Here is a 21571-nt window from a genome sequence, read left to right on the forward strand (position 1 = left end):
GTCCTGTGAAAGAGAAGAGGGGTGGTTTGTGATTTTCAGCATCAAGTAACCATTCATCTCTGAGCTGTACCCCAGCAAGAATCTGCATAGATTCCGAGGGGTGCTGGAGCCAGCTCACACCATAAGAGCTGATTGTTAAATTTTTAGGAATTTTGCAGGCCAATTGTTAAAGTGTTGGTAGCTTGAAATAGGCCATGGTGGGGGTATTTACTCAATTGCTGACTTATCAGCACACCAGTTCTCAAGAACCATGCAGCATAGTCCTGGTGAAGAGCAAGCATTCAACAACTTTTCAAATGATACAGGACAAGGTCCAAAAAACAAGTATGCCCATGTTTAATTCAAGCCAGTGCAGGCAAGGTTGAAGGCATGTACACTGAGAACACTTATTTTGAAGTGGCGACTTAAAAGCAAAAGATACCTCAACGTGAAGAAGCTTTGAGTTTTTATCTAGTCACCCACGGGATTCTCTGGGGGGGATAAAATGCTTCTTGTATTCTAGAAATGCTGATATCACATGGTCAGGGGAAATTGACATGCCTAGGTGGTGAGTTGGAGGACTGGACAGGCATATCTTTGGAAGCAGGGATTGAGTGATTGGCTATATTGCCCCTCTGTGTTGAGAGAAAAATAATGAAAGGTTGCTATATTTTAGATACAGAGCAGAATGTTTTGTGTTAATCTTAAATTTATTTTGTTTGCAAGAGGCTGATTTCTTTCTCAGCATGTTTGCCTGGGACCATTTGAGATCCCACCCTCGGAGAGTTTGTAATCTAGAAGGGGAGATGACACCTGCAGAGGTCTGGAACATGAGGCTCTCCTCAGTAAGGTGAGTTTATTACCTCATCTTAGAATGAAAGTGTAAATAAAAAGTGGGTAATAGGCCAGATGACTGAAACAAGAACCTTGATTTAAAGGTTCCTGTTTGTGTCTCTGCAGCCAACTCAGAATGCACGCATTTGGTTTGCTCTGAGCCTGACCTTCTGTGAAGGCAGAAGTGTCTTCAGTCGGACTTGGCAACTGCAGTGGTGGGAGAGCTCAGTGCATTGCTTCTCCTGGCATTCCTCATCTTGGGTAAGCAGTTTCTTTGTATTTCTTAAACAGTGACTTGAACTTTCTCACTCGGAAGAAGGCTGGTTCTAAAAGTATTCATTTAATGGCAATCCTTTTGGATTGTGAGGCCACAATCGCAGAACTGTCAATTTCTGCAAGAGGACTGCCATAAGGTAGTCTAATGGGGACACGTTTCCTTTCTGTAATGTAGAGTAACTTGTGTTAAGACGCTCAGAGAAAAAAGGAGTAAGGTTTGCTCTTAATAAAAGAGTAAATGATAATGATAATGATGATGATGGTGATAAGGCTTTAGCTTTTTTTTTTTTAACATCTTTATTGGAGTATAATTGCTTTACAATGATGCATTAGTTTCTGCTTTATAACAAAGTGAATCAGCTATACATATACATATATCCCCATATCTCCTCCCTCTCGTGTCTCCCTCCCATCCTCCCTATCCCACCCCTCTAGGTGGTCACAAAGCACCGAGCTGATCTCCCTGTGCTATGTGGCTGCTTCCCACTAGCTATCTGTTTTACATTTGGTAGTGTATATATGTCCATGCCACTCTCTCACTTTGTCCCAGCTTACCCTTCCCCCTCCCCGTGTCCTCAAGTCCATTCTCTACATCTGCGTCTTTATTCCTGTCCTGGCCCTAGGTTCTTCAGAACAATTTTTTGTTTTTAGATTCCATATATATGTGTTAGCATACAGTATTTGTTTTTCTCTTTCTGACTTACTTCACTCTGTATGACAGACACTAGGTCCATCCACCTCACTACAAATAACTCAATTTCATTTCTTTTTATGGCTGAGTAATATTCCATTGTATATATGTGCCACATCTTTATCCATTCATCTGTCGATGGACACTTAGGTGGCTTCCATGTCCTGGCTATTGTAAATAGAGTTGCAGTGAACATTGTGGTACATGTCTCTTTTTGAACTTTGGTTTTCTCAGGATATATGCCCAGGAGTGGGATTGCTGGGTCATATGGTATTTCTATTTTTAGTTTTTTAAGGAACCTCCATACTGTTCTCCATAGTGGCTGTATCAGTTTACATTCCCACCAACAGTGCAAGAGGGCTCTCTTTTCTCCACACCCTCTCCAGCATTTATTGTTTGCAGATTTTTTGATGATGGCCATTCTGACGGGTGTGAGGTGATACCTCATTGTAGTTTTGATTTGCATTTCTCTAATGATTAATGATGTTGAGCATTCTTTCATGTGTCTGTTGGCAATCTGTATATATTCTTTGGAGAAATGTCTATTTAGGTCTTCTGCCCATTTTTGGATTGGGTTGTTTGTTTTTTTGCTATTGAGCTGCGTGAGCTGCTTGTAAATTTTGGAGATTAATCCTTTGTCAGTTGCTTCATTTGCAAATATTTTCTCCCATTCTGACAGTTGTCTTTTTGTCTTGTTTATGGTTTTGCTGTGAAAAAGCTTTTAAGTTTCATCAGGTCCCATTTGTTTATTTTTGTTTTTATTTCCATTCTCTAGTAGGTAGATCAAAAAGGATCTTGCTGTGATTTATGTCATAGAGTGTTCTGCCTATGTTTTCCTCTAAGAGTTTTATAGTGTCTGGTCTTACATTTAGGTCTCTAATCCATTTTGAGTTTATTTTTGTGTATGGTGTTAGGGAGTGTTCTAATTTCATTCTTTTACCAGTAGCTTTCCAGTTTTCCCAGCACCACTTATTGAAGAGGCTGTCTTTTCTCCATTGTATATTCTTGCCTCCTTTATCAAAAATAAGGTGACCATATGTGCGTGGGTTTATCTCTGGGCTTTCTATCCTGTTCCATTGATCTATATTTCTGTTTTTGTGCCAGTACCGTACTGTCTTGATTACTGTAGCTTTGTAGCATAGTCTGAAGTCTGGGAGCCTGATTCCTCCAGCTCCGTTTTTCTTTCTCAAGATTGCTTTAGCTATTCGGGGTCTTTTGTGTTTCCATACAAATTGTGAAATTTTTTGTTCTAGTTCTGTGAAAAAAGCCAGTGGTAGTTTGATAGGGATTGCATTGAATCTATAGATTGCTTTGGGTAGTACAGTCGTTTTCACAATGTTGATTCTTCCAATCCAAGAACGTGGTATATCTCTCCATCTGTTGGTATCATCTTTAATTTCTTTCAGCAGTGTCTTATAGTTTTCTGCATACAGGTGTTTTGTCTCCTTAGGTAGGTTTATTCCTAGGTATTTTATTCTTTTTGTTGCAGTGGTAAATGGTAGTGTTTCCTTAATTTCTCTTTCAGATTTTTCGTCATTAGTGTATAGGGATGCAAGAGATTTCTGTGCATTAATTTTGTATCCTGCTACTTTACCAAATTCATTGATTAGCTCTAGTAGTTTTCTGGTGGCATCTTTAGGATTCTCTATGTATAGTATCATGTCATCTGCAAACAGTGGCAGTTTTACTTCTTCTTTTCTGATTTGGATTCCTTTTATTTCTTTTACTTCTCTGATTGCTGTGGCTAAAACTTCCAAAACTATGTTGAATAATAGTGGTGAGAGTGGACATCCTTGTCTTGTTCCTGATCTTAGAGGAAATGGTTTCAGTTTTTCACCATTGAGAACGATGTTGGCTGTGGGTTTGTCATATATGGCCTTTATTATGTTGAGGTAAGTTACCTCTATGCCTACTTTCTGGCAGGTTTTTATCATAAATGGGTGTTGAATTTTGTCAAAAGCTTTTTCTGCATCTATTGAGATGATCATATGGTTTTTCTCCTTCAGTTTGTTAATATGGCTTATCACATGATTGATTTGCTTATATTGAAGAATCCTTGCATTCCTGGGATAAACCCCACTTGATCATGGTGTATGATCCTTTTAATGTACTGTTGGATTCTGTTTGCTAGTATTTTGTTGAGGATTTTTGCATCTATGTTCATCAGTGATATTGGCCTGTAGTTTTCTTTCTTTGTGACGTCTTTGTCTGGCTTTGGTATCAGGGTGTTGGTGGCCTCGTAGAATGAGTTTGGGAGTGTTCCTCCCTCTGCTATATTTTGGAAGAGTTTGAGAAGGATAGGTGTTAGCTCTTCTCTAAATGTTTGATAGAATTCGCCTGTGAAGCCATCTGGTCCTGGGCTTTAGTTTGTTGGAAGATATTTAATCAAAGTTTCAATTTCATTACTTGTGATTGGTCTGTTTATATTTTCTGTTTCTTCCTGGTTCAGTCTCAGAAGGTTGTGCCTCTCTACGAATTTGTCCATTTCTTCCAGGTTGTCGATTTTATTGGCATATAGTTGCTTGTAGTAATCTCTCATGATCCTTTGTATTTCTGCAGTGTCAGTTGTTAGTTCTCCTTTTTCATTTCTAATTCTATTGATTTGAGTCTTCTTCCTTTTTTTCTTGATGAATCTGGCTAGTGTTTATCAATTTTGTTTACCTTCTCAAAGAACCAGCTTTTAGTTTTATTGATCTTAGCTATTGTTTCCTTCATTTCTTTTTCATTTATTTCTGATCTGATCTTTATGATTTCTTTCCTTCTGCTAACTTTGGGTTTTTTTGTTCTTTCTCTAATTGCTTTAGGTGTAAGGCTAGGTTGTTTATTTGAGATGTTTCTTGTTTCTTGAGGTAGGATTGTATTGCTATAAACTTTCCTCTTAGAACTGCTTTTACTGCATCCCAAAGGTTTTGGGTTATTGTGTTTTCATTGTCATTTGTTTCTAGGTATTTTTTGATTTCCCCTTTGATTTCTTCAGTGATCTCTTGGTTATTTAGTAGTGTATTGCTTAGCCTCCATGCGTTTGTATTTTTTACAGATTTTTTCCTGTAATTGATATCTAGTCTCATAACATTGTGGTCAGAAAAGATACTTGATACAATTTCAATTTTCTTAAATTTACCAAGGCTTGATTTGTGACCCAAGATATGATCTATCCTGGAGAATGTCCCATGAGCACTTGAGAAGAAAGTGTATTCTATTGTTTTTGGATGGAATGGCCTATAAATATCAATTAAGTCCATCTTGTTTAATGTATCATTTAAAGCTTGTGTTTCCTTATTTATTTTCATTTTGGATGATCTGTCCATTGGTGAAAGTGGGGTGTTAAAGTCCCCTCCTATGATTGTGTTACTGTCAATTTCCCCTTTTATGGCTGTTAGCATTTGCCTTAAGTATTGAGGTGCTCCTATGTTAGGTGCATAAATATTTATAATTGTTATATCTTCTTCTTGGATTGATCCCTTGATCATTATGTAGTGTCCTTCTTTGTCCCTTGTAATAGTCTTTATTTTAAAGACTATTTTGTCTCATATGAGAATTGCTACTCCAGCTTTCTTTTGACTTCCATTTGCATGGAATATCTTTTCCCATCCCCTCACTTTCAGTCTGTATGTGTCCCTAGGTCTGAAGTGGGTCTCTTGTAGACAACATATATACGGGTCTTGTTTTTGTATCCATTCAGCCAGTCTATGTCTTTTGGTTGGAGCATTTAATCCATTTACATTTAAGGTAATTATCGATATGTATGTTCCTATTACCATTTTCTTAATTGTTTTGGGTTTGTTATTGTAGGTCTTTTCCTTATCTTGTGTTTCCTGCCTAGAGTAGTTCCTTTAGCATTTGTTGTGGAGCTGGTTTGGTGGTGCTGAATTCTCTTAGCTTTTGCTTGTCTGTAAAGATTTTAATTTCTCCATCGAATCTGAATGAGATCCTTGCTGGTTAGAGTACTCTTGGGTGTAGGTTTTTCCCTTTTATCACTTTAAATATGTCCTGCCACTCCCTTCTGGCTTGCAGAGTTTCTGCTGAAAGATCAGCTGTTAACCTTATGGGGATTCCCTTGTTTGTTATTTGTTGTTTTTCCCTTGCTGCTTTTAATATTTATTCTTTGTATTTAATTTTTGATAGTTTGATTAATATGTGTCTTGTCATGTTTCTCCCTGGATTTATCCTGTATGGGACTCTCTGCACTTCCTGGACTTGGTTGACTATTTCCTTTCCCATATTAGGGAAGTTTTCAACTATAATCTCTTCAAATATTTTCTCAGTCCCTTTCTTTTTCTCTTCTTCTTCTGGGACTCCTATAATTTGAATGTTGGTGCATTTAATGTTGTCCCAGAGGTCTCTGAAACTGTCCTCAATTCTTTTCATTCTTTTTTCTTTATTCTGCTCTGCAGTAGTTATTTCCACTATTTTATCTTCCAGGTCACTTATCCGTTCTTCTGCCTCAGTTATTCTGCTATTGATTCCTTCTAGAAAATTTTAAATTTCATTTCTTGTGTTGTTCATCATTGTTTGTTTGCTCTTTAGTTCTTCTAGGTCCTTATTAACTGTTTCTTATATTTTCTCCATCCTATTTCCAAGATTTTGGATCATCTTTATTATCATTACTCTGAATTCTTTTTCAGGTAGACTGCCTCTTTCCTCTTCATTTGTTTGGTCTGGTGGGTTTTTACCTTGCTCCTTCATCTGCTGTGTGTTCCTCTGTCTTCTCATTTTGCTTAGCTTACTGTGTTTGGGGTCTCCTTTTCCCAGGCTGCAGGTTCGTAGTTGCCGTTGTTTTTGTTGTCTTCCCCCAGTGGGTAAGGTTGGTTCAGTGGGTTGTGTAGGCCTCCTGGTGGAGGGGACTGGTGCCTGTGTTCTGGTGGATGAGGCAGGATCTTGTCTTTCTGGTGGGCAAGACTGCATCCGGTGGTGTCTTTTGGGGTGTCTGTGACCTTATTATGATTTTAGGCAGCCTCTCTGATAATGGGTGGGGTTGTGTTCCTGTCTTGCTAGTTGTTTGGCATAGGGTGTCCAGCACTATAGCTTGCTGGTCGTTGAGTGGAGCTGGGTCTTAGAGTTGAGATGGAGAGCTCTGGGGGAGCTTTCGCCGTTTGATATTACGTGGAGCTGGGAGGTCTCTGGTGGACCAATGTCCTGAACTCGGCTCTCTCACCTCAGAGGCACAGGCCTGACACCCGATTAGAGCACAAAGACTCTGTCAGCCACACGGCTCTAGTTACAAACAATAAAGCAGGGCAGTCAGGCAGGTTAACACAGCTTGAGTTCAGCAACCACCTTACACTACGATCTTCATTCAAATCTCAAAATGAACTCACATCAGCTTTGTCCTTAGTCAGCAGAACACTCTCAGACTCAACTGTGGTGCTTCCTCCTTTTTCCATGTTTTCTCACATCACATCTTAGTTTATCACCTGCTCTACGCATCTTTAAATGGTTCCTACTCCTTCTTCAAGGCTTTAGCTTTTAAGTTGCCTGTGGCTTTGGGTAGAGCTGTGACTAGCTGTCCTTGGACTCATGGCAGAACTCTTCCTGCACTGTTTCTCTTCTCCCAGTCCTAGACAGGCCAATATTTAACCTCAAGAAGTCAGGAATTTAAACCTCCCTAGAGAGCTAGGCTGTTGTCCATACTTACCACACCCTCTGCATAGCCCTGATCTCAGGAAAGATGAAGTAGGATGGTTTAGATAGAACCCATTGTAAAGGAGAGAGCAGGAGTAATGACTCTCAAGGTCCCCTTCAAGTACAGGGTTGACCGATGTAACTGAGATTGTATTATAAGAAGCCATGTAACCTACCAGTCTGTATTAAATGGTCTTGGAAGGAAAAACGAGGATGCATTTTAAGAGGTTCATGCCTCAGAGTGGTTATGTGGACTCTATACCTAAAAACATCCAAAAGCCTGGAGGTACACAGTGATGTGTAAATTGAGGGGACTTAACATTGCAGGTAGAGCAGCTGCCTGAGTGAGGGAGGTTGTCTGTGTGCTCAGCTGTTGCTTGTTCTCACTAGGGGCAAACGCTTTGACTGAGAGAGAGTGCCTCTCCCTTATTTTGTCTTGTAATATTTGTGGGTCATTTCCGCATCCTGTGTTGTAGCCTCATTGTCATGAGTCTCTTTTCTGAAGATTTTTTTTTCTGTTATAATTGTGCCAAGGACAACAATTCCCCTACACTGTTAATAATAGGAAAGGGGGTCCTGATACTTACAACTCCCCAGGAGTGATAGAAGGTATTTGCCAAGAGTTATATTGTGAAAGAGCCATAAGCTCAGGTTCAAACATTTGGCCAACATGTGAGATAACTTACTATGCAGAATTATCTCAAGAACATGCTGGTGAAGAAATAAGTCAGGATCTGGGAAAGGAAGCAGGCTAAGTTGAGGATTCAATTGGAGTCTATCAAGGTGCTGAAGGTGCATCTGAATGCTTTGGTTAGATTTTTAGAGACTGAGATTCATATATATATATTCTGAATTATATATCTGAATAATAAAATTCTGAACTATATATATATGTGTGTAATATCTATCTGTATTATATGGTAGGAATTTCTGAATATTTGCCAACTAACTAGGAAACTTGAAATTTGACTAGTGTTCTTGGCCTGGTTAGGTGTTATTAATTCATCTGATGAGTGGTCCCTGGGCTCCCACTCTGGGTCTTACTCTGTGCTGGTGTTGGAGATGCACTGGCCCATAGCCACAGCTCTTGGCCTCATGGGGGTGAGGGTGGAGAGCAAGACTTTAATCAAACAAGCACATAAGTAAATAGATAATTAGAAGTTGTGACAAATGCCCTAAAGGAAAGAGAAATGGTACTATTAAAACATGTGGCTAGGGTCTGCCCTGGGAAGGGTGGTTCAGGAGAGGTTTCCCTGAGGAAATTACGTTTAATTTGAGATCTGAAAGATGAACAGGAGTTAACTAGGGGAAGGGGGTGGGAAGAGCATTCAGTCAGGGGGAGCAGATTAATCTTGTTTTGGTAAATGAAGTTCAGGGAAGCTTTGCTGTAAAACATTGATTACTTTCACACACATGGAAGAGCAGTACAGGCTAGTAAGGAGACAGGCTCTGATCCAGAATGCCTGGGTTTGAATCCTGGCCCACCACTTGCTCTGTGTTACTAGGCAAGTCACTTCACCAAACCATGCCTCAGTTTCCGCATTTGTAAAACCTCATAGGGGGTTGTGAGAATTAAACTGGTTAATGTGCAGAGTGCTCAGACAGTGCCTGGCATATAACCTTCTCTAGTTTATTGAGTATCCACTACTGATTTCTAGTGTGGTGCTATATTAACTAGGGAGAAAAAGTCTGACCCTTTAATGTTAAGAATGAGGCCTGGGGAGACTGAGTGGTTTCCCAAATATCAAAGAATTAGTTACTGGGATGTCTGATCTGGGAAGAGAATTTTTAAAAAACTTAATGCTTTTTATGTTAAATCATTGCTTCTCTATTCATTCACACAGAGTTCTAGTGGTGCACTTGAGTACTTAAGACTGAAAATGGGTATCTTCTAGTTATCAGATTTTTGCACATTTCTTAGAATTTGTTTGAAAATGGTTTGGGTGTGGCTCTGTGTGTCTTGAGGTTGGTGACTAGATTCAGAGTCTTTTTGGGGTCACCGGTTTCCTCTTAGAATAGAGTGGTGCATTTGCATGATGTCTAAGTTGATTTCAGTTTGATGGTTGTATTGGCAGCTATCAGCACTTGTCCAGTATATGCCAGGCACTTCACCGATACTGTAACACGGGCATGGGACACTCATAAATGAGACGCATATGGTCCTGCCCCTGAGAGTGTAGATAAGTCTACACTGTAATCAATGATTACTCCTCCATGCAAATGGCGCACTGCTTTGGGGAATATATGAGAGCTGTTTGCTGGGCAGTGAAGGGAGCACAACCAACTTCCTGGAGAAGAATTCATCCAGAACACAACAGGGATCTTAGATGTCCGAAATATGATGAATTAAAGTTATGATATAAAGGAAGCCCTTTATCATGCTCACCCATGTATGCGTAGGGTAAGGTATGTGTCATGCAGCAGGAATAAAGTTGTGGCTATCCTGAGAGAGAGCTTGTATTTTCATTAGAAGTACTCATATTTGGGGAAATTTAACGTGACTTTTGGTATATCTGAGTCAGTGTAATTGTTATCTACATTGTTGTGATGGAATTCAAGAACTGAAACTTAAAAAATTTCCAGTTCATTCTGATTCATCATTTGCCATTCTTGTAAAGGTAGATTCTCAGAACCCAAAATCTCCTCTAAAGCTACAAACTCTGTTTCCTATCTGACTTTTAGGCTATAAAGATAGGATCTTATGTGGTAATGCTTTCTATTTTTCAAAGCACTGTTATCTGCATTATCACATTTGATCCTTGTGTTGTTATCCCCATGTTATAGGCGAGGAAACTGAGGTTCAGCAAGGTCAATGGACTTTCTGCATAAGTGAGACTTAGGTAAGGCCACCTTAAACAGTTTGACCCTGATTTTCCAGATGGAGGATTTTGTTGATTAGAATACAGGTAAGAAATCTCTTACTGGGCTCTAGAGCCCGCAAACCACAACTACTGAGCCTGTGCACCACAACTACTGAAGTCTGCACACCTAGAGCCCGTGCTCCGCAACAAGAGAAGCCACTGCAATAAGAAGCCTGCGCACCGCAACGAAGAGTAGCCCCCGCTCGCCACAACTAGAGAAAGCCCGTGCCCAGCAACGAATACCCAATGCAGCCAGAAAGAAAGAAAGAAAGAAAGAAAGACAAAACAGCAAACATCAAACAGATAAATTATTAAAAAAAAAGTCTCCTAGGTAATCATTTTTTATGCATTAAAACGGCCACCATACGTGCTGGACTTCCAGGAGAGCCGGGTAGCGTACTATGATGTTAATACACAAAGAAGACCTTTCCTCCTAGCAGATTCTGAGGTGGAATTACTCCAAGAAGTTAGGGGTGCAGGGATCGTGACTGAGACCAGCCACAGTAGTAGGTAGGAACCCAAGGCTTGTTGAATTGTAACTCCTTGGAGTTAAGGTTCTTCTGTTTTGTTAAGAAAATTACAGGGCATTGTGCAGACAGTGAATTCTTTCCCAGGAGCTGGTGGATGCAGTGAAATTAGTACCACAGAGATAATATAGATGTTTTAAAAGTACTTTTGCCCATGCACAACCCAATTCTCATTCTATCCATGCTATCCTGCCTAAAAAAGTAAAAAAATAGAAAAAAAAAATCTCACTGTGGACCTTTCATGTGGCTTCTTTGTGTCATAGAACTTGGTGAATGCCTTAACTGAGTTTAAAAAATTTCCTTGTATTTGTGTATCTCTTTTCTTACATGTCGAGAACATTCTTTATATATTTAAAGGTAGTCATTTTAATTTAGTTGGAGAGATAGGTAAAAATTTCAGGCTGAGTATCTTGTAATCTTTTGTTTATGTGAAACTCTCAGGTTGTAGATTGTCTAGGGGTGTCATCTCAAGGCTATCCTGGAATTGTTTGCTTTTTTTCTCTTTAAAAGCAACTTTCATCTAATCTTCCCTTATAGCCAGTCTGAGGCAGCCCGCAAGTGACTCTCCAAACACCACTCTGTTTTGTTTCATCATAGCAGTTACCAGCATCCGCTGTTTCTTATTCTTTCATTTGCTGCTTTTTCCCCTCTCCATCTCCCCTCCATGTGCAAGCTGCTCATGAGCCGGGACCTTGTCTTCCTTGCTCCATGCTGCAGCCCAGTGCCTCAGACAGAGGCTGACTCACAGAAGAACTCACCATTGATTTGTTAAATTAATGAACTTCTCTTGACACTATTTTCTGACTTTTTTTTTTCTTTTAAGGTTGAAAAATTGAGAGCAGCATGTTTTACCCACTGAAACTCATCCTGATGCCAGTGTTACTCAGTAAGTAGAAGCCAAGGGACCAAGGAGGGTATTTGATTTCTTGTAAGTCTCATTCATGTTCAGAAGCCAGTTTTATATATTTTCATTTCCCCTTGCTTTGTTGAAAATGGAAACCCCAACCTGGAACTTCATAGTTTTGTTGAAACAGCCGTTTTGCTGCAACAGCTGTTTTAGAAGCCAGGTAGGAGACTCTTTCTTGGAAAGCTGAATATTCCTCTGTTGCTATTAGAAACAGAATGCCTTTGGGTCCTGACTGGGTGTTTTAGGACCTTCTTATGGGATACGAAGAAAGTTTCTCGCTGGTATTCCTGCACTTTAAATTGTTATCTTTAAAACCACAGCTAGTCTCAGATTAGGAAATGAAATCACCAAAGGGAGTCCCAGAATCCCTGTAATTGTTTTCATGCTTTAGCTACGCTAGTCTTCTTGCAGTTCCTCAAATGCACTGAGCTCTTTCCCAATTTTGGATGGTTTCTTTTGCCTGGAACCTTCTCTCCCCACGTCACCCTAGCAAGCCTGCCTAAGCCTTCCTTATCCTTCCGGTTTCTCCTTAAGCTCCACTTTTAAAAAGCCTGCTCTGGCTGACTCATCAGACCAGGTTGGAGTCTCCTGCTCCTACAGTGCTCAGGGCTGCTTCTTCTTGCTAATCCCATCTCTTTCTAAAGTTTTCATCCTTTTGACCCCTTGTCTTCTCTTTATCCCATGGATATAGCTCTGTTGGAAGAATAAATTAATTAGATGCTTTGCTCTCACAGCTTTTTATTTTTTTCTCTTTTAAATAAAACTTAAAAAAATTATTTGGTTGCTCTGGGTCTTAGTTGCGGCAGGCGGGCTCCTTAGTTGTGGCACGTGAACTCTTAGTTGTGGCATGCATGTGGGATCTAGTTCCCTGACCAGGGATTGAACCTGGGCCCCCTGCATTGGGAGCGTGGAGTCCTAACCACTGTGCCACCAGGGAAGTCCCTATTTTTTTGTCTTTTTAAAGTATGGTTAAGTATGGTTGATTTACAATGTTGTGTTAATTTCTGCTGTACAGCAAAGAGATTCAGTTATACATATACATACATTCTTTTTTATATTCCATTATGGTTTATCACAGGATATTGACTACAGTTCCGTGTAATATGCAGTAGGACCTTGTTGTTTATCTATTCTATTTTTCTCTTTACTATTAGTTTTTTAAACTTTGCATGGTGACCTACACACTGACTCAGCAAAGTGCACAAAAGAATTGTCTTTGCTCTAATTCCAGGCAACATAGCATGTGCACAAACATGCAGTCAGACAGACACACACACATGAAACTGGTATGTATTAGAGAATTTTTTTCCCCATGGAATCAGGGTTATAAAAATCTCAGAGGCTATTTAGACATTTCCTGGGTGAAGCAGCCTGCAGGTTTTTGCCCTTCCATCCATAGACTTAACAATCCAACCCCATGTGGAGTGGCCTGGTGACATCAGGGGGTATTGTACTTCTTGGTGGAGAGGTTTTCCTCCTCTGTAGAAAGTCTCAATTTCTTCAGCCATTTCTGTACAAAGGTTACCCATCAGGTATAAGTTTCTCTTTGCTTTGGTTGCTGCTCTTGCTTTCTAGCAAACTCATTTAATTCTACAGACAGTGCTCTTCATATTACATTAAATAAGCTTCTTACACCTTTAACCACACTTAAAGTTGCTCAGTTCTTCCTTACAGGAAAATTCCAGGTCACTTTTGCAGGTACTTTTGATTTCTTTCAAAAAATAATTCCCTCCAGAGGGTGGAGAGTTCATGTTTTCTTTCACGTCTTCCCCACTGCGTGTTGCCTGCTGTGGGCAGGAAGTTAACACTCTTCACTCGGGGCAACAGCTTGGATGGAAAGGTTGGCACATTTTCTGTTTATTCCCAAATTCGTTCACTTGGCTCTTCTTTGATAGGAACTGGCCAGCATCTAAACGTGTCTTTCTCGCTATGGTTATCTCTTTGCATAGAGCATGTCTTTTGAAAACAGAAATATCCATGTAATGGTTTTCTCTTTAGAAATGGTTTTTTCTTTAAGGGAAAAGAGAAATTACTTGAGCAATGGACAGATAGTGGAGGGGTACCGCATGGGCTAACCCTAGAGACTGGAAAGCCAGGGCTGAGGGCAGAGCTGGAGGAGGGAGGTGTGGAGAAGGCAAACACAAAGGAAATTCAAGGGAAGAGCTGTGCTCTGTACTGGCCTAATTACAAGGACCTACACTACAGCCAGAGTCAGCCAGCAAATTCAGAGATAAGCTTTTGTAAAGGAACTAAAGAAGGAGAAAAGCAGAGGGAAGCAAAAATACCTGTGAACTGGCTTTTCAGTTAGGGAATGGGTGGGAAACTAGGAGCCAGAGACATCCCATTTCCTGTTTATGGGTGTCTAAATTCATGACCTGAAAGGAGAGACTTCAGGGTCTCTCTTCTTTTTTCTTCTTGTTTTGTTTTTGTTTTTGTTTTGTTTTGTTTTTCTGGCCACGCCACACGGCTTGCAGGATCTTAGTTCCCTGACCAGGGATTGAACCTGCTCCCTCGGCAGTGAAAGTGCAGAGTCCTAACCACTGGACCACCAGGGAATTCCCTCTCTTCTTTCTTTAGAAAGGAGATTGCAGGGATGAATTCTAGAAAAGGGGAAGGGACTGGCTAGGAGCACGGGACCAGTTAGCATCTATAGAACATGAAGATTGTAGAACCCCTCTGACTTGAGCTACGTGGGGGGAACTACAGGGTATTTCTCTTACCCTTGGGAATGCCATGCTGGTTTGAATGAAGGGCCTCTGAATACTTTGTCCACATTGGGTCATCTGGGGTGGAAAGGTGCATATACTTGGAGATTAATACTAATTTTTATTGTTGAGTGTATTTGTCTGAATGATGCCTCCTCTTGCCTTTTTGACTTCTGTAGGTTACTCCTTGGGCCTGAATGACTTGATTGTTTCCTCCGTGGAGCTAACAGTCCACGTGGGTGATTCAGCCCTGTTGGGATGTATTTTCCAGAGCACAGAAAAGAAACTTGTGACCAAGGTAGACTGGATATTCTCATCAGGAGAGCACTTCAAGGTAAGAAGGAGGAAACACTGCTGTGTATTAAAAGCCCCTGGCCAATGGTGTCAGAATGTGGGGAGAGGGAGAATCAGGTCATCCAGTGCCATGAGATGGGGCTGCAGGAGCTTGGGCTCTGGAGCTTGCCAGAACTGAGCCTCCTCCTAGTCTGGCCTCTTGGCTGTGTAATCAGCTGGGTAAATTACTCAAACTCTCTGACATTCAACTTCCCCATCTGTGAAGATGAAGGTGATTATAATAATGGTAATGCTTACTTTTCAGGACCTTGAGAAGCTAATGGGAGACATGCACATAAAGTTCTTTAGTTCCTTTCCTCTATTTCTCCCATTTGTAGAGTAGCATAGGTGGGTGGGAGGGTGGGAAGAGTGAAAATGCATTGGTCTAGACAAAAAGAGTTATGGCCTAGGCACAGGAACGGTGTCACAGTAATATTTTCTTTGGGGAGGGGGCAGATTCTTTCAGCACTCCACTGACACATTTATGGGCTGGGGAATCATCTCTTTCTCCTTCATGGCTGCTTAAACTGTTGGCATTAGCAGATTCAGCATGGCTGAGTGAAGGCCTTTCATGGGAGCTCTTTGGATTAGGAAACAGTGTATTAAGCCTCATCTGAGATTCTGTGGAGATACTTGTATGTCAGGATCATTTGCGAAATATGTCCTAAGTAATATATTGTGAACAATAAAGTCCCAATGTTTGCAAATGAAATATTGCTTTTGTAGCTCAGAGCATGTTATCCCCATAATGCTACTGTCACTCAAATTTTTATTACTATTTTTTGTTATAAGAGGGAAATACCCATGGCCTAAGTGAAAATAAGAATTCCCCATGGCTCCCCCTCCCAGTCTGTAAACAATTCCCTGTTGAGGACTCCTTCTCATGCCTTATGATAAGCTGCCTGGAGGAGGGCAGAAAGGACAGCGGTAACAGCCAACATGCTGGGGATTCTCACAACAGCCAGTCTGTGGGATTACATTTGGATGCCATCGAATGCGGGGGCCATGGCAGAACACAGGGTGAAGATGGGAGATGCTTTTCAAAAGTTGTGAGTTTGAATCCCCAGAGTGATCTTCAGAGTGGATGTTACATTTTACCTTAAACTGTAAGAAATGGAAATGTGTTGACCCTGTTTCTCCAATTGTCTTTGTATAAAATGAGCCACAGAGCCTTGTGCAAGTTAACGTATTGCCTGGCACATGATGATGATGATGATGATGATGATGATGATGATGATGATGATGATGATGATGATGATGGTGATGATGGTGATGATGGTGATGATGATGATGATGATGATGATGATGATGTTGATGATGATGATGATGATGATGATGATGATGATGGTGATGATGATGGTGATGATGGTGATGATGGTGATGATGATGATGATGATGATGATGATGTTGATGATGATGATGATGATGATGATGATGATGGTGATGATGATGGTGATGATGATGATGATGATGTTGATGATGATGAATTGGGTACCAAGCACTTTTTGATCACAGTGGTGATGATGACTATGCTGCCTCCACAGAACAGGGGCTTTTGAATCCAGACTCCTGGGTCTGGTGCCATGGACTTTAGATTTTCTCTGACGTTGTATTGCCCTCCAGGATGATTACGTGCTCTTCTATTATGCCAACATCAGTGTGCCTGTGGGGCGTTTCCAGAATCGTGTGCGCTTGGTGGGGGACATCTTACACCATGACGGTTCTCTCCTGCTGCAAAATGTGGAAGAGGCTGACCAGGGAAACTATACCTGTGAAATCCGCTTCAAAATGGAGAGCCTGGTGTTCAAAAAAGCAGTGGTCCTGCATGTACTACCAGAGGAACCCAAAGGTACATAAATGCTTACTCAGAGAAGGGCGAAGGGGCAAGAGATTTGGTGTGCAGTGAGGGAAGCGAACTGATTTTGTTGAGCAAATGCCAGCCATTGTGCTATGTACTTACCACGGAGTGAGTCCTCAATAAAATAAAAATAATGATGATCATTATTTTATTATTACTTTAACATGTTTCAACCTCATGAAAATGCTGTGAAGGAAGTACTGTATTCTCCTTTTCATTTTACAGATGAGTTAACTGAGGCTTAGAGAGATTAAGTGACTTGCCTAAGGACATATATTTATTAAATGGCATATCCAGTACTTGGACCCTGGTACCTCTGTCAACAAAGTCCATGTTTTTTTCACTATACCCTGATGCTTCCCATCAGTTATCCACGTTGATGTTGTGTCCATATTTTGTAGGTAACTATGTTAGGTGTTCTGGGGGATATTAAAGAAATGAGCAGATCTCTCTAACTTCCTAGGACCTCATGTTCCCATTTATAAATGGCTTCAGTAGATTGTTGGTTTTAAAAAACATGTTCTATAGAACACTCAAGGTCCAAGGAACCTGGTGGGCCACACAAAGGGTGAGAACAGGGCAGGGGATTGATAGAGGATCTAGTTGGGCAGGATCTCAGGCTTCCACCTCCACTACAACCAAAGTCCTTTTCCTTTTTCCTGTTGTATTCATTGGGCTGCCAGATAAGATTTTGTTTGAAGAAAGAATTCTGCTGCTTTAAAAAGTTTGAAAACCACAGAATTAGATACATTCTTTAAAAGTGTGAGATAGAAGGAACTGTCTTTGGCCTCAGGAGAGCTTGCTGTTTAGTGAGTGTACTAGAATCTGGACGCCCCTCTCCCTGCCAGCTAGTTTAGGTCCGTTCTTTCAATGAGCTCCTTTGGAGCACCCTGTCCTCCTCTCTGGTGATATTCAACACACCTGTTCAGTTGTGTCTCCCCTGCTCACCTGGATCTGTATTCTTGGTCCCATGACCAGCCCTAGACACAATGCCTGGCATAGAGTAAGCATTCAGTAAACATTTGTCATATGAGGGAAATTCTTAAATTAGCATCCCTCACTTGAATCTGACTTCTAAAAAATGGAATGGTAGAAGGAATTGTAGAAGGTGGCCTCTGGCCTCTCTCCTAATTTTTCCTACTTTTTTTCAATTGCATTTTTCTTTTGATTTTAAATCTATGGCTCTCCAGGAAGAAGAAATGAACCAACTGCCTGTGTCCCACAAGGATTATCTTTGAGTTCCCCCTTTCTACTTTGTTCTCTGATGCTGGGCCTGAGGACTACAAGCATGTCCTACAAAATGAGTGCCTATTCCTGCTTAGAAGAGACACAGAGGGAAGGAGCCCAAAGGAGGCAGTTTTAAGAACTGAGTCCATGGGAGCAGGCTAGAGCAATTTTAGGGGTAGTCAGATATTTCCCAGTAGCCAGTGGAGCAACTTGTATTTACTTCTCCTTTCCAGCCAGCGTGGGAATAGCTCTAACTCCTGACCATTTGCCTGGTGGCTATCTCCTTCCAAGTGAAAACTCATCTAGATTTCCTCCACAAAGTTTACCCTTCAGTTTGTAATTTTTCTGTGTTTCTACTACTTCAACTCTTTTATTCATAGTTCTTATTTTAAACACTATAGACAATTTTCTTTTTTCTTTCTTTCCTTTTCTTCTTTCTTTCTTTCTTTCTTTCTTTCTTTCTTTCTTTCTTTCTTTCTTTCTTTCTTTCTTTCTTTCTTTCTTTCTTTCTTTGGAATTTGCTTCCATTTTATTCTGTGAAAGGATTTTAAGGCATCTGAATGTGTGTGTTCACAGATTATATAATTATACTGTATAGATATATTATATAATAGTTAATGAAAAGTATAAAGACAACAAAAAGTAATTTTTATTCAAACTTGTGCATATAATTTCAGTCAGATGATCTTCATTTTTAAGATTCAAAATTGAACTAAAGTTTTCATATCAGATGAATTGCTTGAACAATGTTTTGAGTTTGGTTTAACATTTTGGAAAATATGTTGGTCAAGGAGAGAAAATATTCTTATTGAAGGGATTCGTGCACATGGTAGGTAGTATAGAATGTGAGCTTTAGGTGGCTTCTGGATGCCTAACTTCATTACTCTATTATTTTTATTCTATTCTAATCTCTTCTCAATTTATAAGGGTCTATGATTCTAGAAGGGAGGGAATATAATGAAATAATTAAAAGCCCATGTCTTGGAATCACACCTAACAGTGCTTTAAGTCCTAATTTAGAGAAACTTCCTAATATTTGGAAAACAAAATTTCAGTGGTATAGACAATTTTCTTACAAATAAAAATAATATTAACTTCCCGTACTTTTGCTCTAGAATCAGCCATCCTTCCACTTAATGTGAGGTGGTAACAGTAAAGGGAGTGAGAAAGCGTGGGCTTTGTTTTCACTCAGTCCTGGGTTTGAGTGCTGGCTCTGCCTTTTACTGGCCATGAAGCTCTGGGCTCTTTCACTTCCTTCCTCTGTGAAATGGGAGAGTAATAGTGCATATCTCAAAATATTGTAATGACTAGGTGATATCCTAGGTGTCTAGCACATGCCTGGTGTGTTGAAGGAACTCAGAATGTTCAGTTCTTATTATTGCATTTAAAAAATAGAGTTCAATTCTTAATATACTCATAGATTTAGAGGGTGTTTCCTTCCCTACTGGTATTCTTTGGAGTGAATTTTTATTACTTCCAAAATAATTCCCTCCATAGAGTTTTGAGTTCATAATATTTTCTTTTACTTTCCTCCCATTGTGCGTCTTTCATCCTGGGTGGGAAGTTAACGTTCTCCAGGGACACAATTTGGATGAAGAGGTTAGCTGATGTACTGTGTTCCTTTATGAGCTCTGCTTAATGCTCTTTTGAAGGAACTCTGTCCAGTTAAGACGTAGGCTTGTGTCTCCCTTAAATATCATCCTGCCTTTCTTTTCTTAATTGACTTTGTGGTCGATTTATATAGAGCACTATTGAAAAATCAGAAGCATCTTTCTAATTGTTTTCTTTTTCAGGGACTTCTTGAAATGACTAAAGCAGTAAACATATGATGGGGTCAGCTGCTTATACAAATAAGCAGGAGGCAGAGACTATGTGTTGGAAAGCCAGGAGCAGGGGAAGGGGGAGCAGATGGGGAAGTGGGGGCAGGGATTAAAACAGAAAGAAAAGCCAAGAGGAAAACTGTCTGTTGTCTTGGCCTAATTAGCAAGCAGTCCTGTGACCTGTACTCTAGCCAGAATTGTCCTAAGCAAGTCCTAAGACAACTTGTAGAAGAATAAAAGAAGTTGAAGAGAGTTACCCATGATTCAGTTTTTCATCTAGGAGAGCCAGTGGGTTATTTATAAGAATGAGAGTTATATAACTTTCCACTTCCTGTTTATGTTAAGCAGATGTGGGTATCTAAGTTGGTGAACAGAAAGTGGGGGGCTTCAAGGTTTTCTGTACTTTCTTTATTACAAGCTTGATGTGGAGTTGGGGCTTGTGGGAGAAGTTCTACAAAAGGAGAAGGAGAAAGGAATGAAAGAGAACCAGAAAGTGTTTACTGAAGTCAGTGGGACCCCTCAGACTTGATGTATGTCAGTAGCTAGAGGGTATTGTCTTATCCTTGGGGTATTGTGTCGATTTGAGTGAGAGGCCTCTGAGTACTTTGACCACACAGAATAATCTGGATCATCTGTGGAGGGAAAGCGTGCAGTATTTGGTGGTGACACTGATTTTACTGTTGAGGATCTTTGGCTAAATATTATCTCTTCTAGAAGTTCTTTGGCTTCTATAGATTATACCTTGAGTTTGACTTGATTTACCATTTTATCCCCAGAGCTCATGGCTCATGTGGGTGATTCGACTCAGATGGGATGTGTTTTCCACAGCACAGAAGAGAAACACATGACCAGGGTAGACTGGATGTTCTCATCAGGAGAGCACGCCAAGGTAAGGAGGAGAAACCCTCACTGTGTATAAGAAGCCCCTGGCCGATGCTGTCAGGACAGAGCGGGGAGATCAAGAATCCAGGCACCAGGTGCCATGTGGTGGTGTTGTGAGGGCTTGGGCTTTGGAGCTTGGCAAAGCTGGGCCTCTCAGCTCAGCCACGTGGCTGGGCAATTTCAGATTCCAGTTGGGAAAAATGACTCTAACGAAGATGATGAAGAAGAAGAAGTAGATGCTGCTACTGCTCAGCTTTTCAGGTTGTCAAGACGCATACAGGAGACAGCTGGTGTAAAGCATTTGTACATGACTTGGCCACTGCAGTTTAGTTTAATTCCTCTTCTCCCTTCCCCTTTTTGTAGAGTCCATGGGATAGCAAGGGGGATGATTTTGGTGGCCTAGCCAGGAAAGCAATGGGCTAGGCATAAGCACAATTGCATTCTTATTCTTTTTTTAAAATTAAAAACAATGTTTTTAATTTTTATTTTTAATTAATTTTTATTGGAGTATAGTTGCTTTACAATGTTGTGTTAGTTTCTACTGTACAGCAGAGTGAATCAGCTATATGTATACATATATCCCCTTTTTTGGGATTTCCTTCCCATTTAGGTCACTACAGAGCATTGAGTAGAGTTCCCGTGCTATACAGTAGGTTCTCATTAGTTATCTATTTTATGCATAGTATCAATAGTGTATATATGTCAATCCCAATCTCCCAGTTCATCCCATCCCCCCTTCCCCCTTGGTATCCATGTGTTTGTTCTCTACATCTGTGTCTCTATTTCTGCTTTGCAAATAAGATCATCTATACCATTTTACATTCTTATTCTTTTTTTAAAAAAAATTATTTATTTATTTTTGGCTGTGCTGGGTCTTCGTTGCTGTGCGCGGGCTTTCTCTAGTTGCAGCGAGTGGGGGCTACTCTCTTTGTTGTGGTGCACAGGCTTCTCATTACGGTGGCTTCTCTTGTTGCCAAGCATGGGCTCTAGGCGCATGGGCTTCAGTAGTTGTGGCTCGTGGGCTCAGTAGTTGTGGCTCACGGGCTCTA

General features: G+C 40.5%; 1 protein-coding gene across 3 annotated transcripts in view; it reads left to right on the forward strand.

The window, feature by feature from the left end:
- The first annotated feature begins 61 nt into the window (after nt 1-61).
- The window catches only part of JAML (junction adhesion molecule like), a 33804-nt gene continuing 12294 nt past the window's right edge, over nt 62-21571 (forward strand). The window contains exons 1-6 of one of the 3 annotated variants that reach the window (XM_082411151.1): nt 62-829; nt 940-1074; nt 10187-13537; nt 14582-14736; nt 16359-16584; nt 20417-20529. In XM_082411151.1, the coding sequence (XP_082267277.1) occupies nt 13447-13537; nt 14582-14736; nt 16359-16584; nt 20417-20529 (585 nt within the window). In that variant the 5' untranslated portion in view covers nt 62-829; nt 940-1074; nt 10187-13446. Of the gene's footprint in view, nt 1075-10186; nt 13538-14581; nt 14737-16358; nt 16585-20416; nt 20530-21571 lie in introns of all 3 variants that reach the window. The other 2 variants (XM_082411152.1, XM_082411153.1) reach the window with 2 other exon arrangements.

This window comes from Balaenoptera physalus (genome assembly GCF_965194825.1).
Source record: "Balaenoptera physalus genome assembly, chromosome: 10".
NCBI lineage: Eukaryota > Metazoa > Chordata > Mammalia > Artiodactyla > Balaenopteridae > Balaenoptera > Balaenoptera physalus.